The sequence below is a fragment of the Plectrocnemia conspersa genome, unplaced genomic scaffold (assembly GCF_051122295.1).
Source record: "Plectrocnemia conspersa isolate PC_06_02 unplaced genomic scaffold, ASM5112229v1 ptg000012l, whole genome shotgun sequence".
Taxonomy (NCBI): Eukaryota; Metazoa; Arthropoda; class Insecta; order Trichoptera; family Polycentropodidae; genus Plectrocnemia; species Plectrocnemia conspersa.
In genome coordinates this window covers 23,686,686-23,703,713 of record NW_028277176.1, presented here as the reverse complement: position 1 = coordinate 23,703,713, position 17,028 = coordinate 23,686,686, and the positions used below count along the sequence as shown (strand labels likewise).

General features: G+C 30.8%; 2 protein-coding genes across 5 annotated transcripts in view; one reads left to right on the top strand and one right to left on the bottom strand.

The window, feature by feature from the left end:
- Positions 1–1,576: 1,576 nt before the first annotated feature.
- Positions 1,577–2,754, bottom strand: LOC148228661 (uncharacterized). Its single transcript, XM_088200382.1, has 5 exons — positions 2,618–2,754; positions 2,496–2,537; positions 2,045–2,149; positions 1,768–1,986; positions 1,577–1,702 (listed from the first exon to the last, which is right to left on the bottom strand). Exons 1-5 carry the CDS (start codon positions 2,654–2,656, stop codon positions 1,628–1,630), a joined length of 480 nt encoding a protein of 159 aa, XP_088056508.1. The 5' UTR covers positions 2,657–2,754; the 3' UTR covers positions 1,577–1,627.
- Positions 2,755–7,567: 4,813 nt separating this feature from the next.
- The window catches only part of LOC148228660 (intermembrane lipid transfer protein VPS13A-like), a 28,782-nt gene continuing 19,321 nt past the window's right edge, over positions 7,568–17,028 (top strand). For 3 of the 4 annotated variants that reach the window (XM_088199944.1, XM_088199942.1, XM_088199945.1), the window contains exons 1-9: positions 7,568–7,670; positions 12,175–12,420; positions 12,478–12,878; positions 12,945–13,156; positions 13,218–13,392; positions 13,460–13,733; positions 15,996–16,248; positions 16,310–16,440; positions 16,803–17,006. In XM_088199944.1, coding sequence (XP_088056070.1) covers positions 12,280–12,420; positions 12,478–12,878; positions 12,945–13,156; positions 13,218–13,392; positions 13,460–13,733; positions 15,996–16,248; positions 16,310–16,440; positions 16,803–17,006 — 1,791 coding nt within the window. In that variant the 5' untranslated portion in view covers positions 7,568–7,670; positions 12,175–12,279. Of the gene's footprint in view, positions 7,671–12,137; positions 12,421–12,477; positions 12,879–12,944; positions 13,157–13,217; positions 13,393–13,459; positions 13,734–15,995; positions 16,249–16,309; positions 16,441–16,802; positions 17,007–17,028 lie in introns of those variants that run through there. The other variant, XM_088199943.1, reaches the window with a different exon arrangement.

The window sequence follows — 17,028 nt, the reverse complement described above, 5'->3', positions numbered from 1 at the left end:
ATCTCCTTAGGTACCAGACTATAGGGAAACAGATAAAGTCAGTGAAAGATGCTTCAGAGTTCTGATTGTAGTTGCAGTGACTGTATAGCGGAGGTTGGTTACTCCCTGCTGTAGTGCTCGTGTGGTGGAGTCTCTCTCAGGATGTGAATGTCCATGATCGTATATTGTCCGTGGGCGGGCCGAATCTGCTCCTTCGAGTGTCTGCATGGTCGACATTAACAAACACATATTCATTCAATGCACCAGAGAATCCTTGCGTGTTATTTATGGGAAACCATTTTTTTTCTAGTCGTAACGAAGGCTTTGTGTGGTCCCATTATTGTATATTTTATCCTGATTGATGAATGGTCATTTTACGTAAAATAGCTTCTCCAAAGATTTATATTATTTTAAATATCTATTTAAAAATTGTGAAATATATATAAACTTAGGAGTGGATAGTTTGACTTTCCCAGGCCAAATACCCAAGTTACATATCTGGTCTCGTCTTCTTCTGTCTGTCCGTCTGCCCCTCGTGTCACATATTTTATATTTCTGTTTCGAGACAGCTCTGGCGAATCATATATGAGGATGTTGGCGAGCCAATCTCATCGCTTCTTAGACAGACAAGGTGAGAATCAAAAATAAACTTATGTATTAAATAATAAATGGCAGCAGGTCGGTAAAGCTTTGTCGTGCCATAAAACAAAGGATTACTACTCGAAATAAAATCACAATAGCCAGTTATATGATCAACTTATTAACTGGTAAATGATTTTAAATATTGTATCGGTAGAACTTTGGGGATACTTTCAGAAATACATGTTGATTAAGTGTCGGTCATAAATTTCAAGGAATTTTCATCCCCAAATTCAACACGTTTCAAACTTGTGTCAACTACTTCAACCTGCTTAAAAAACGAACGACGATACAACTAATCCAATTACACTCTTAGTTCTTGTAACTGACCATTGCAGCCTTACTGTACTTATATTTTTTATATGTAACGTAGTATTTATTTGCAATTTGAATGTCTTCAATTAGTCTAATAACTTAATTTCGTTTGTCAGCACACCAAACATAATACACGAAACAACTGTATGTTTGTTTTAAATGTATGTTACGGGTGTGTGTTGTTTTAACAAGTATTTACATGAGTAGAACTGTTACTACAATACTACTTTTAATGTTTATGTTTAATTTTGCGTGCAGATAAATATTTGGCAACACAATAAAATATGGTTTTGCTTGTTAATAAGTTCATTCTTATTTTAATTCAAAGTTTTCTGACAGTAGAGATTAAGTTGTAACAAGATATTAATTTATATATAGTGGAAAAAATAAAAATAAGCATTCATTAATATGAATCAGAATAATAACGCATAAAGAGAATACTGAAATGCCGGTATTTGAAATATGTTTCATTACTGAAAGCCCTAAAGGTGTATTAGCCTTTCTTTGATATTTCACTCATAAATTGCCATTCTATTCACATTATAAATAAACGAGTAATAAATTAAATTATTTTGAAATAACTTTATTAATATAAATTTGCTATTCTATTGTTATTTCTAATATTTATATAGTAAATAAAACACCCATCGTGTTGTAAATATGTGTGTATCATAAATTAAATTTTATTTATTTTTCACATACAATTTTGCACATATTGTTTCGCCAAATCGCAGTCTTTGCTCACAGTCCAATGAGCAGCAGGACATTCCTAAAATATCAAATAAATATTAGACTTGCATAACTTAAAAATACAAATCATTATATTTAATGTACCTTTAGCAAACGAGTGAATATACAAGCCGTTAATTCCAGGGGTGGGCAACCGGTTATATTTTTGCCTGCCATATCGAAGCAGTTATTTAAAGTTGCTTCAGTGATTGTTTGCCAGTCTGATGGAGCTTTATTCATAGCGTTTTTGAAAGCTTCTTTGTTTGGTTTGTCGTCGGAGCCGCGAAGGTTGGCAGTTTTCATCACGCACTCAAAAGATGAACACTGAAATTTGATTCGTATCAACAGAGTTATATTTTGATGGAAAATATATTTGCCTCACGCTCGGTAGCTTTGGAGAGGTTTCGTCCATATCAGAGAGTCCACAATCTAGAAATATCTTCTCATCGGCAAACATAGGTAGCGTTATGCAACATTCATCTGGAGACTAAAAATAACAATTTAATTTAAAATAAATAATTTTTTTATTAATTCGTCACAAGCGTCCAAGTAATTCTATATAATTGATATTGATAACTTATTCTTAAAACATTTAACATATTTTATAGACTGAAAATTTACTTCACGACTATCGCAATGAGATTAAAAAAATATCCAGAGAAAATGGTCAATAGTAAATTTTAGTAAAATCAAAAATTATGATGTCCAGTTATTGCTATCGCGTGTTGTATTATACGTGTTCATTATACATAATCTTTAATTATTCGTGAATAGAAGTAATATGTTACAATATATTTTAGGAACCAGAAAACAATATATAAACATCTACTCACGGTTTCAAGTTTAGTTGTACATATATTATCTGCTCGTGCGACCTTAAAAATAAATATATAATCAACTTCATTTAATCTATAAAATAGGCATTATTAATAACGCCAATTAATAATTTTCCTACGGCAACGAATAGTAGCAGTATCAAACTTTTAGCATCCATAGTGTAAGACTGAACCAAATTTTACAAAAATATTATTTATATACTAATATTAGGTAAAGCGCGCAAAAATCGAGGACATTTAGTTTAGTTGTAGCGTTGATGATATATCCACAATTGTGTTTTGCATTGTATACGTGTATATTATATACATAATACATATATAGTAAATGCATTCTAAAAAATAGATGACAATCGCAGTTATTACAGTAAATTATTTACGCGACCATCCTGTTATAGTCACACTCTTGACACGCATCTAAAAGTAAAAAATTGCCATGAACATTATGGACTTGTGAATTGTTGTAAATTACGACCAAACGAACTGTGTGCCATTATAGATAATTTTCGCGTGATTTTGCATAATTTAGCAATGAAGTTATATGAAGTAATACTGCATTGTGGGCAAAAAATATGTGTAAATAACCTTTTTAAATTGATTAAACTTACTCAAATTGCGCAGGCTTATTTATCAACTATAATACTATATTATTAGTTATGAAGGTCGAAATTATGATTACTATACAATATAAATTATGAACATTGTATCCATACACAGTTCGAAAACAAGCGAATCTGATACCTAATGCGTGATGATATAATTACAAATTAATTATTAAAATATATTTTACATATTGTTAAGAGTAACATCATCACGCTGCATTAAATTGGTGTTTTTAAATCAAGTAATTTATTTAAAAAAAATAGTGAATACGTTGGCTCTGATGCAATCTAGATTAAAATGTGCAATATAAACATTAATAAAGTGAAATAAAACATACTTTTGTATACTGGAAAAATTATTATTGTTATATATTTTGCGTTGTCATATTTTATTGCAAATGTTCACTTTACTTTTAATTACTTTTCAGATACACATCAATAAAATATACATGTGCATAAATGGATTTTTGTAGTTATATGAAAAAAAATACAATGAACCATAAAAGCAGGGAAAGTTTAGAAAAGGATCATAAAACAAGTCTAATAAAAAAACTATTCTTGAACATTTGTTCGCGTGCTTAGCATGTCTTTAATATGTATATGTTCAAAAGATATTTTTTTCATATACGTTTACACAAATATATACATTATACATATGTTCTTATATTATATATGTACATATATGGTCATAATAAATAATACAATATGTAAAACAGTAATTACTATTACAAATTTGATTGAATATAGCCATACTTATAAGCAATTTATGTTGGAAAACTCAATTTATTATTCAATACAAGTGTTCATCATATACAAATTTGTATAGTTTGATTTTATGTTTTAAATTAAACCGTCTTCTGGAAAGAGCTATGTGATTTGACTGAGTGGAAAATTTCCTGGAAATCTTATGAATAGAAAAACATCACAGGCGATTTGCCATAACTGAGGAGCACTGCGAATAATTTCATTTGCTCGATGTTTCGAATTTTCGATATAATAATAATCGCACCCTGGTCGTTGATAAATCAATGGAAAGCTAGCCATACGACAATATAGTAAAGTATTATTCCTAACATTTTAAAATATCATTTACGATGATACACATATGTACATACATTTATAACAACACATGTGACGACCGTTGTAACGTCCAATGGATAACGACGTTTCTCGGGAAAAGAAAAAAGCTGCTTTTCAAGATATAGAGAAAGCGTGAGTTATACGTTTCTGAGAGACTTTGTTTTCGAGAAACTCCTCCATCCGCTTGGTGCTAGAGATTGAATCACGTTCTGTGACAGTAGATATTGAGCCGTCAATACAGCGAATTATTAGGTCAACGGTCAGCCTCCTCGGGCCCGAAGATGCCAGGGATTTTTGGCGTTGGCTTGTCGGGCTTGTATTGAAGGCCATTTACAACCGAAGCCACTATTTGCCAGGTTTGAAGACTTCACTCGCAGATGGAAAAAATATCATGCCTAATATCGAATTTATATTTATGGGCTGTCTTGATAATGTCCCTGCTTACCCTTGATATATTTTCATCGATTTGGCATTTAAAACTGTAGACTGTGCTTCAGCTACTGCTAAATTATTTTATATAATTATTCACAAATACATAATCATTATTGGCGGGTTTAAGTTTCCACTTAAGCCCCTTGCATGAACGATTTTTAAATTTTACATATGAGTTTCACTTCAAGACTGAACATATTTCGTTGTTTGAATATGCAAGCGATCTGTGATCCGCATCTGTGATTCGCCAGAGACGTCTCGAATCAAAAGTATAAAATATCTGTCACTTTTCGGCAGATGATCAAGTTATTCAAAACAAAAATATATGGGTGAAAATCCTAGTAGTTGAAGTGAAAGAAAAAATCTTTTGAAACATCATGTCTAATTAAAATCGAGTAAAATTCAATTAAGCTTCAATTTACATTAAGCAAAAATACTTTTCTCTTAACTGATGCATTGAAATATTTATTGTATCACAATATTAAGTATATTGTTAAATCATTATAGAATCAAATAAATCTTTTATTGAAAAATTAGTTAAAGAACATTACCAAATACGCTAATTTTAAAGCCAATCGAAATATGTTGGAACCTAGTATTTTTATCAAGAACCTTAGGAGTACATATCAATTTAACAAATGACGATAAAACAACAGTTAAACAACGCAATAATAATTTTATGAACGCTATATTTTATGATATATAGCAAGTATATGTACATATATAAATATATGCTATAAAAATACAATCGTTAAATTGCGAACCCGAAATCCCGGGATTGCAATTTTGATTCAGAATTGAATTTCCTATACATAAGTACTTTTTTGAGCTGACGTATAGTAAATATATGTGTGTATTTATGTATATAAAATAAACTATCTTGTATAAAAATCATCATGATTCAATTGAGAAATATGGTCAAATTACTAATAAATAAATAAATATAAGGAGATGACTGAATTGAAGGGAACTGGAGCTTTTATAGTTTATTATTAATCTATTATATAATTATGATAATAAAAATAAATTTAAATTTACTCTGATTGATTTTCGAGCCGCCAGTAATTCATTCAGTTGTTTCGACCAATGAAAAACAAGCATTCAAATATAAAACAAAATGGCCGATAGTAACGTGACATAATTATTATTTATAAATAAAATTTTACTACGCGACAATAATTTTCATTAATTCGTCATGTGCGTTGTTCGATTTGACTGAATATATAATAAATAATCGGAGTGCAAATTAAGGACGGTTTCACACGTGCTGGATGGAATCACCCGGCACCGGGCCGGCGCCGTGTAGTGGGGATAGTGTTGTATGGGTTAGTACCTACCTACCATTTCAGACGTGCCGGACGAATCCATCCGGTGCCGGCCCGACGCTGCCCATAGAACACCACCTCCACTACACGGCGCCGGCAAATCCATCCGGCACGTGTGAAACCGGCCTAACTGGGTGTGTTATAACTATGAAAATTAAATATATACATAATGTGTTGAGGATCAGAAGAATACATAATGAAATATTCAAATTTTGAATTACCGTCAACAAACTCCGAAGCCGAAAAGTGAGTTTTTCCTTTTATAATACATAAACATTATCATTGCATCTGATTTAATGCACATATACGTTAGATTTTACTGAGCTAGGTATGTTTTAAACGTGAACATGTAATATATACCTTAGTACGTATGAAGATTGAAGTTAATATCGATCAAATATCTATTGATATTTGGGGATATTATCTTTTACGACGATCGCGTGACAATGGTTGTAATGCAGTCGATTATTTGGTAAAATAAATTAAAACCATTTTTACAGCAAAAAAAAATCATCTAGATCGTTACGTTCCGAGTGACGACTCGCAATATACATATAGTTTCTTGGATGTTATTTAATAGACGACATTTTACAATGATTATGAATATGTGATTGCATACCTGGAATAATCGATAACCAAAATATCTAAGAGTGGCTTATTTTTAATTTCGATGTAGCAAAATATGGTTATGGTTCTTAATCAATTTTTTAACCAAAAAAGTACGCATACCAACAGGTATTTACATGCGAATTCCCACCACCATCCGGTACAGGTCAAATCGGTAGCAAGCTCTCTAGAGACTCAGATGCTCACGGGTCACGGCTATATTGGAGACCTGAGTGTCATTAGGGAAAAGAGGTTAATGACGCTTACCGTTATGGGAAGAAGATGGAACGAGGCTAAAATAAGCCTCTGTGTGTCAACAAGTGTTACTGGAGTGCACGCTCAGATGCAGAAAAGCTAACCCTAACTATGAATCATTAATGAAGTAAAGGCGGGGCAGTAGAACCTGACTGTACCGCTGACTGGTGTTGTTTTTTCTAAGATTCCTTCCTTTTAAAAGCAGTTTATATTCCACATAAAGCACTGATATTTCACTGTTATTTAATAACAGGAGCATGTTTATGTAACACAAAATATATATCAAATTTGAGAAAAATAAGAGGCCTAATATTTATCAATGAGGTACATTATACGTAACTCCTGTCTACTTAATGCGTCACTGACTGACATAACTTGCTTTATGTCACTAAGGATTTATCTTAATAATAAATATTTAAATGAAATTATATTTAAAATCCCCTCTAAACTATTGAAAAATCCCATCCACGAGACAATATGGTAAGCAAGGTCAGTTCCAGCATCCACCTGCCTCCCAATATTATATCACTTTTCAATAGCTATTAAAGTATCGTTAAATGGCTTCTGAAGTATTTAATAACGTTCCATCTATAATTTAAAGCGAAATTTGAGAGGCAAAGTCTGTAAATACATTTTTGTTCAATATCTTGGCACAGTGGTGGCGCATGTCTCGGGCCGTGTTATTTGCGTCATATTGCTGTGCTACCCAAACCACCCCCACAGCTACCCTCTCACCTACCCTACAATCGATTTTCAGTGGGTGCTCAGCTCTCGCGGAAAGTAGCCGCTCCGTCATTCGCCCACAGGCCTACAAGTGTGACAGTTTAACCTTAAAATTATGATTGAATAACCGACACATTGGCGGCCGGTTAACGGTGAGCAACTAGTTTTTAATATTAAAAATCAATAAAAAATCTTAAAATTCCTAGCATATTTAAAAAAAACATGCATATATATAGAATACTTGATAAGTAATTTAATAGTATAAAATCATTATTCATCATACACCAGTGGTATAAGTCATTGTTTATCAATTAAAATATGGTGGGTTCAAATACCATATGAATTGAAATTTTCATCGTGTCTGGAAAATCACAGTTAATAAAAATAATTAATAGTGTAATTAAAGATTCAGATTTTTTAGTCCAATAGGTAAATTTAAAAAAATAATTTATTGTATATACTATTGCATTATAAAAATTTAATGAAAAACCGCAATATGGCATATGTTACATTTAAACACTAAATTTAACTTCACTATTTATTTTTAACCGCATAATGCGGCAAAATTTTAAACGTATTTAGAAGAACGGTTTATTTGGTTCTCCAATTTCACAAATTAATTTCGTAGTGATAAATTAAAATGGCGCTTGTGTAGCATTTTATGCTTAATAAAAAAATCATTACATAATAAAAATTCAGCGATTATTCACAATATGGCTTGGCGTAATTCTATATTTCAATAAATCATTATCTTAAAATTTCTCTATAAATCCATTTTTTCCAAGCCTTAAAAATATATAAAAAAAAAACATTACGATGTTATCTTGTACAAAGCAAATCGCCTATTTTCTGGTGACAGATGATGGCTCATTAAGAATAATCTGTAATTTTATCCTTAATATTAAAAAAATTAAATCTATTATTCTAGTATTAAAATTTAAAATAATAATCAATATTGTATAAATTACTTAAGGGTCGTATTACCAAAAATATAATTTATTTCAATTAAAGCAAAAGGCGTTTTTAATCGAGCTATGATAATATGTACCCATGTGCTTATGCACACTAATATTATAGAATTAAATAAAAATTATTGATTTTTTAAAATTATTTATTATTATAGTAATTAAATGATATACGGTTTATAATTGTACGCGGTGATCTTAAGATGAATGACATTGAGAGAAAACTTAAGCTTTATATGAAGGTTAAACCGTGATCGATCGATACGTTACACTTAACATATGTTACGCATTGATACGACACGTTTAAGTGATCGCTTCATTGTTAAAATGCATCTATGTTATAAATAAATAATCATTTAGAACGTTTGTGGTCTATTTTAGTTTATATTAAATAAAAAATGTGGATCGTGCATTCTTAAAGCTCGACAGAGCGAAAGCTCTCACTAAGAAATTGCGTTTTGGGTTCGCGTCTATAAATGTTTAATGTGACGTTGTAAATAATTTATAAATATATTGTATTACGTGTAGATCGAACTGTGCTTCTCAATATATTACTAAAACTATAAAATATACAAAATATACTTCTAAATACATTTTATATAACGTATTTATATACTCCATATGGTAGGGTTAAATCTGGTATATTAGAGTAAATACATTTTATATTCTTTTTTATAAATGTAATATATATTTATTTATGAAAATAATATAATTTCTGTCAAGATTGCCATGTAAAGCTAATAATAAATATTAATATATAATACTTATATTAACTATTATATTATTATATTGAGTAAAGCACAAAACGCTTTGAATAGAACTTTAGCGCAACTAAGTAAATTAATTGCTCTAATGTGATAAATTGAAAATTATAAATATTAATACTAATTCTTACTAATCATAGTCAATCGATTTTTAATAATAATTTCAATTATAAAAATAATGAAATTATATAATATTAGTAAATGTCGGGCAAACTTTTAAATATACATTAAACTTAATACAAAGATAATTAAGAATCAAAGCGCAAATTTATGAGCACAAAGCGCCAAATAATCGTTGGAAAAATTACATTTTAGATTTAGTAAAAACTGTAGTTTTGCGATTTTTTTGTTTCAAGTTTATAAAAGTTTAAGGATAAACCAAACAAGTTATTTTTATTGAATAATAATTTTCTTTACCTTATGTACAGTTTATAAATATTAAAAAAAATATTGTAACTTTCAGAATATTAATGGTGAACTCAACATGCAATGTATTTTTATCTTTCGACGATATTGTTAAAAATGGCTATCTTGTTGAGTTCGTCATTAATATTCTCAATGCTTCATAGTTATTTATGAATGTTTTACTCATATATTTTCGATAGTTCGAGATTGATTTTATCGCTTAGCGTAACTTAACGTAACGATATAAAAAAGCATTTTCTGGTCTGGAAGTATTAGGCTCTACGCCTTTATGTCACCTTAGAATTGATAGCCCACAAGCCGTTTGTGAGCTGTGTAATAACAAGTAATTAGCAGGCGCGTACAGTGAGATACATTTCCTTTCGCTCGCCCGCATGTTAAGTGACGAGAGTGACTGAGAAGAAGTGGGCGTACGGACGCATGTAACACACGCCCATTACACGCGAGCGAAAGATATTGTATCTCACTGTACGCGCCTGGTAATCAGTATTCCTATTTTTATCAATTATAGAATATTAAAATAAATATATATATACAAAAAAATATATTGTAAGATACTAATTATATATTAAAATTTTATATTTCTAAAGTAAAATGCGATTACCCTAATAGCCGCATGTGACCCGCGAGCCGCACAATTCCAACTCATATAAATAGCTCTATTAAAAATCAATATTCTACATTTTAATTACTCTGACATTCGAATAAATATAATACTAACTTTTGCTCTATTGGTGCAATGTTCACCTGAACAATGTTACATTATCTCTCCCGCAAGAGCAGCGTCTGATGCGTTAGTGTAGTCGCGGTCTTACGAACGGTCTGCTAGTCATTTTTTTTACTTCAGCTATGTTTTGGGAAGTCCGCTATACTCCTTTCTAAGTACATGCCTTGCGTAATTTTACAAATATTCATAAAATAACATCTCCATACATTTTACTTATTCATGTTTTTTTACTGATGACATATGTCACTATAAATCCCAATATTGTCCGATGATTCTTCTTAGAAAAAGTGGGCGTAGGATATCGAAACTTTACCGTAATTCAATAGGCTGTAAAAATGGCAAACACAATACGTAATCTCTCATACATCTACTAATCAATAACCTGACCTTAACAAATTATGCCTAGATTCATTATTTTAACTTTTACTAAAATAAACTTGCCTGAGTATCACACAATGATTAAAAATTACTTTAATTTTTAAATTACGTACGCTTTTCGTTTATGGAATCGTTTTTATATTTTTACGTTGGTATTACTGTCTGTGATAAGTATGCTGGATGCGTAGTTTGTTTCTGACGGCCAAGTATTTTGTCACGCTCGTTGATTTCTTGTTAATAGCTTATAAATATCTCAACTAAGTTCGTTATCCAAACTGATTCGTCTATATGTTTCGAAATAGCGGCTATTTAAAAATGTAGTAAATTAACAGATTATAAGGTTTATAGCATGTACTTAAATGGTGATGACCATCAATGAAGACGAGTGATGGTACTGTATATATATTTATTACATGATGATGACTCTTGAATCGGTCGACGAGAAAAATAAACTCCCGTCGACTTAACAGTTGTAGATCTTCGTATAAATCTGTATCCAATAGCGATTGTGTAGATCTCACAGTTAGAAAGTTAGATAAAACATGTACTTCACAGTTTGTGAACCGTAGAATTATTAAATTTGTACTTAAAATGAAACCCTTATATAGCCGACTTTGGGTAATAATATTGCGCAATCTCATACTTTTTCTTACGATTTCGGCATCCGTACTAGTATAAAATATGTATAGTAATATAATTTGTGACTTATTAATACTGAAACTTTATTTACTTTTCGGCGTGAGAATCTCGGTTCAGATTAGTTTTCTTAATGGCTGGTTTGTTATACTTGATTAAACTTAAGATTTTTAATCCCTCTTAGTCATGCATGACTATTAGCAGGTGAGCAAAAGGATAAGGAATGTCTAAAAAATATTACAAAAATTATATATTGACGACCATGTGACCGATGAAAGTGAAATTGATCAAGTCATAAAGACAGAAATGAGAAATATTCTTTCAGTGTATTTACTTCACTGGTAAATCAAAAATATTTATTAAATTATATAGGAACTAAATCCAACCTGCTAACCGTTAGTTAGATCATGGTGTGTCTAAATATAATTCCAAAATAATTAAAATAGTAACCTACATACAAAATACTTTAAAAACCAAATCGATTTCATAGCATTTTAATTTATAAACAATGACTAAATATACCACTGATAAAACATTGAAATAATATGTATTTCATCAAATTATTTACATTATATTTTAGTGTATTTTTATTATTATTAACACCATTAATATTTACATACGAAATTGATATAGATAACGTAGTGATTAGTGATATATATTTTTATATTAAACATAGATAAGATTGCGCACGCGTAATCAATTAGTTATTGTATAAAATCCACGAACGAGGTACGTTTCTATATTAAGTATATTCTTTGTTCAGGTTATAAAAATAAATCGAAGGCTTAAGTATTAAAAAAAACACACAATGGAGTCGTCCATTCGTGTTTTCAACTGATTGATCTTTGATTAAAAAACAACATTCAAAATGTTCGAGGGGGTCGTAGCCGGAATCTTGAACAGATTTCTCGGAAAGTACGTTCAAGATTTGGACACTGAAAATCTGAATATAGGCATATTCTCTGGAAATGTAAACTTGACTGATCTGAAATTAAAGCCCGAGGCTCTGGTAAGTTTGAATAGATTATTGTATTATTCAAGAGTTTTGATCTATTAATTATTTTAGTACGAGCTCGATCTTCCCATCGATGTGAGGATCGGAACAATCGGTCAGATTTCGCTTCAGATACCATGGACTGGCCTCTATACTCAGCCGATCATCATCAACGTTCAGGATGTGCTCATCTTAGTCGGTCCGGCTGTTTCTAATCAATTTTTTGACAGCGAAAGAGAAAAGAGGCTTATCAGAGCTGCCAAGAAAAAGATTCTGCAAGATTTGGAATCAGAAAGTGAAGTCTTGGGTGGTCCTCAAAATTTCTTTGAAAACTTATTGACTACCATTGTCAATAACGTGCAAATATTCATCAGGAATGTCCATATCAGATATGAAGATTCAATCAGTTCAACTGAAGGATCTTTGGCTTGTGGGCTTTGCCTTCAGAGTATGTCAATTGAAACTACCAACAAGTAAGGATAGCTTGATTAATATATTAAAATTGATTCGATGAATGTAATTTTTAATAATATCAACAGCAAATGGAAGCAATCTATGACGCCACAAGGAGCTAGCACAGTGTATCAAATGATGAAAATAGAATCACTGTCATTCTATTGGAACTCAAATACAGTAGTCCTAGACGACGATGAAACTAGAAGCATTACAGAATCGCAGTTCTATAGTTGGAGGCATTATATGATTAATGGTTTAGAGAAGTTCTCGATGCACAAAGATGATTTTGAATTTTGTAAGTAGCATTGCTGTGTAATTATTATTGTAAGAATAATTATCTAATAATTAAGTTACAGTATTAAAGCCAATAACTTGCAAAGTTAAAGTGATTGTAAATCGATCTGGAGAGGCGAGAGTTCCTAGATTGTTGGTAGACGCAGTTTTGCAAGACAGTGCCGCACAAGTCACTAGAAAACAATATTTATCAATATGTTCCGTAGTAGATTCTCTAAAAAGAATTTCGATAAATCGGTTAGTATATATTTTATATATTATAGTAATTATGCAATAAAATGATATTTTGTTATTTTGTTAACAGAAAATATCGCCATCTTCACCCAAAGGTACCTGTTAGTAAAAACATAAAAAAATGGTGGAAGTATTTTTATGACGTAGTTTTAGAGCAGAGGGTCAAGCCTTATACGTGGCTAGCTATAAAATCCCACAGGGAAAACTATCACAAATACAAAGACGCTTACAAAAGCACTCTCAAGTGTCCAAACGATACGGAATTGAAAATGGATCTTCAGAAGTGTGAAGATAATCTGCCCATCATGAGCATCGTTATAGCCAGAGAGCAGGCAAAGATTGAGGTAAGTCAATTCTATATTATTAATATTGTTTGTACATTTGTGAAAAGTAATCGATATCATGGCAGTGAATGCTATTCGTGACCCTAATAATACATTTAGCCCAATTGATTTTTTATTCTCAAGTAATTTTAAGTTGCATTGCAGGTTCAATAAATCAGCTGTTCCAACGCAAAATCAAGTAACTGGCGTTTTCTGTTAATTATTTCTCATTCACATACATTTTCTAAGTTCTGCTTCAGTAGAGCCAGTAAATTATCAAAATAAATTACTTAGCATATGTACTTTTAAATGTCTCAAAATTTTAATTACAAAAACTTATATTATAAACCACAATTTTTGATTTATCAAATTTATTTATTCTTAAATATTGATGACGTTCCCTTCAACGTAATCCCTAACAGATGATTTACTTATTCAGCGTTTCTTTTAATCTTACAAAATATTTTCACTTTCATGTCTACTTTATCTATGAAAACAGGGAAAAATCACAGAAGTTCATATTTGTTCATGATAATAATTATATAGAAGTCACTGATTTCTAGACTTTCAGTCTGGTGTTTTAATATTTATTTTTAGGTATTTTTTGTGTCTGATTGGCCTAATAAAAAGTGTACAAATGTGGCCTGTTGTAATGCATTGGGCTTAGGTATGTAACGACGGGAGATTGTTTTTACAAATTTTAATTAATAATGTGCTAAGCTTGTCATCTATCTTTTTATCTTTTCCGTCTTAAAAATCCTCTTAAAACGTTATATTTCCTGGACTATGGCAGTTAGTGATGCAAATGAATTTTTGTGCAATGATTTTTTTAATTTTCTGCTGTAACCTGACAGGTGTAAGCCTAATACATTCAAACGGGGTAAACTATAAACTAACTGGGTAGGTAAAAATCGCATTTTTTATAAAAAAGAATTCAAGTCTGCAGCCGTAGTTCGAACCCACGGCTTCTGGATTGCTAATCTAGATCGTGCTGACTACGCTATTCCAACCTTTAAGTATGTACTGTATATAACGTGACTGAAATTACATTTTTCAAATGGTTTTGAACCTTGATTTAATTCTTTATATGGACTTGGCTGAATTAAATCTGACGATCAGAGTAAAAAGGACGTATTTTTTACGAAGTGGAAATTAATAACTAAATTCATAAACATAATCTTGTAGTAAATTTGAGTGTATTATATATTTTTAAAATACTTTAGTACATATTATTTTTTAATTTAACCTTTCTTCAATATTTTTCGTATGTTATATAAAATTATTCTAGCGCTTCATGTACATTACGTAAAATCGACAACAATTATTTCGCTACTTGCCCAAAGAAATGTTTTTTTTTGTGTTTCTGCGATTATCTTAAAAGTTTGATGAATCCCGTTTAAAAAGTTAATTGTGCAGGAAAAAAATTTTAGCGTCATATCGCTATGATTTTTCTAATTCTTGTCTAATCCTTTCTGGCAACCTGCTCAAACGCCGTTGCTCATAAAACTTATAACAGTTTTGGTAATCACGGAAATTTACGGTAATATTTATTGGACATACTTATTAAAAAAATGCGTTAGTTCAAGCATTATGACGTGTTTTTAATCTGTCAAAAGACAAACAATCAGATCCGTGGAGTCGGAGTTGTAAAAATCGACCGATTCCGACTCCTTATCAACCCTTTCCACCCCGACCATTACTTTTTTAATTGCTCGTCATGCGCCATACGTTTGAAGTCAGAAATATGAAGTAAAAAATATTATGCACTTAATCAAATACCCAACAACAACCGACGTGCATGGTCATGGCGCGGCACTAATCCTAAGAAATATTATTAAAATTATTTTTTGTACTTTTTTCTTTGGGATTATTAACATGAATATAAATAAATAAAATAATTAATTTTCGGGAAAATTTTTCAACGACTCCACAGCCCTGTTTATACAACAATTTCAATCAACAAAGGACTCCTTTAATTCGGAAAAATATATTTATAAATAGATTCTCATTACTTTACCGATAAGTTATATAAAATTAAATAATGACATAAATGTGGCACGTTTAACAGTAGCGTTAAAATTGCGTTAATTAGCTATGTATTATGTTGAAAGTAAATGGAAGTAACAAAAAGTGATCCAAATGTTCATTATGTGCTTAAAACGTAAAGGAGATTAATTAATACTTCAAAGAAAAGCGTTGTTTAATGTTTGTGCTTGATATTTCTAATTAAGTTAAGACATTTCAGTAAAATTTCGCTTATAATATTTTTATTTATTTATTAAGATGCAACAAGAAGATCCGGAAAGAGTTTACGTAAAAGAGAGCGAAATTGAATGGTGGACAATATCGACTCCAAGTCCCATAAGAGAAACCTCTGAATATCCATTCGGAAGAAAAAACATAGACTTGTGTGTAAAACCAGAAAAGGTGAAAGGACTTTGGAGCCATTTATCCAGTCCTGAGAAGAAAAGAGTTTGCGAATTAATCGGATACGTCGAAGGCGGCGCTAAACCTGAAAAATCAAAATTATACATAGGTAAGTCATATATAATATTTAATTAATTTATGTAATATAATAATCTTAATATATAATTTAGAGCACAAAATTAATTTTACACTGGCAAATGCTTCACTGAGTCTCGTCAATAGAGGAAAAGAAGTTTTAGTGTTGACTTTGACTCAACTGTTGCTATCTTTAGAAACAAGACCAGCTGCTAAAGCATTTAAGGTAATTTTATAAATATTTTAGATAATGGCAATGAGCTCACTAATCTTTTTACGAATGAAGATATAAGTTAAATAAGTCTATTGTATTCATTGATCAGTAAATAACATTTTTGGTCCATTTCTTCAGCCAAGCATTTTAATTGTTTACTGAAGCGTTCATTCGTACATTCGCACAAGATCTGGGCTTATTACTTTTGACGTGAATCAAAGAATTCTGAGAAGCGAGTAATTTTGATTGCCATTTCTTATTGGTCCATTTATTTTTTATGATTTTTACAAATGAATTTGAAACGCATGCAATTTATGTTCGACAATCGTATTAAATATTATATTTTAATAAATATACTAAAACTCTATTATCAGGTTTCAGCCAGAGCTGAAAGCATTGTGATCGAAGGCTCTAATGCAGATAACGATCTAGTGCCGATGGTTACAGCTGATAATATCTACCAAGGCAATACAAATTCCAACTTTTTAGCAATAGACTTCGAAAAAAATCCGCACAACATTGAAGCTGATTTTGGACTCACTTGTTCTTTGGAACCAATGGAGATCGTCTATAATGAGGTAAAAAAATCCATTCTGATTA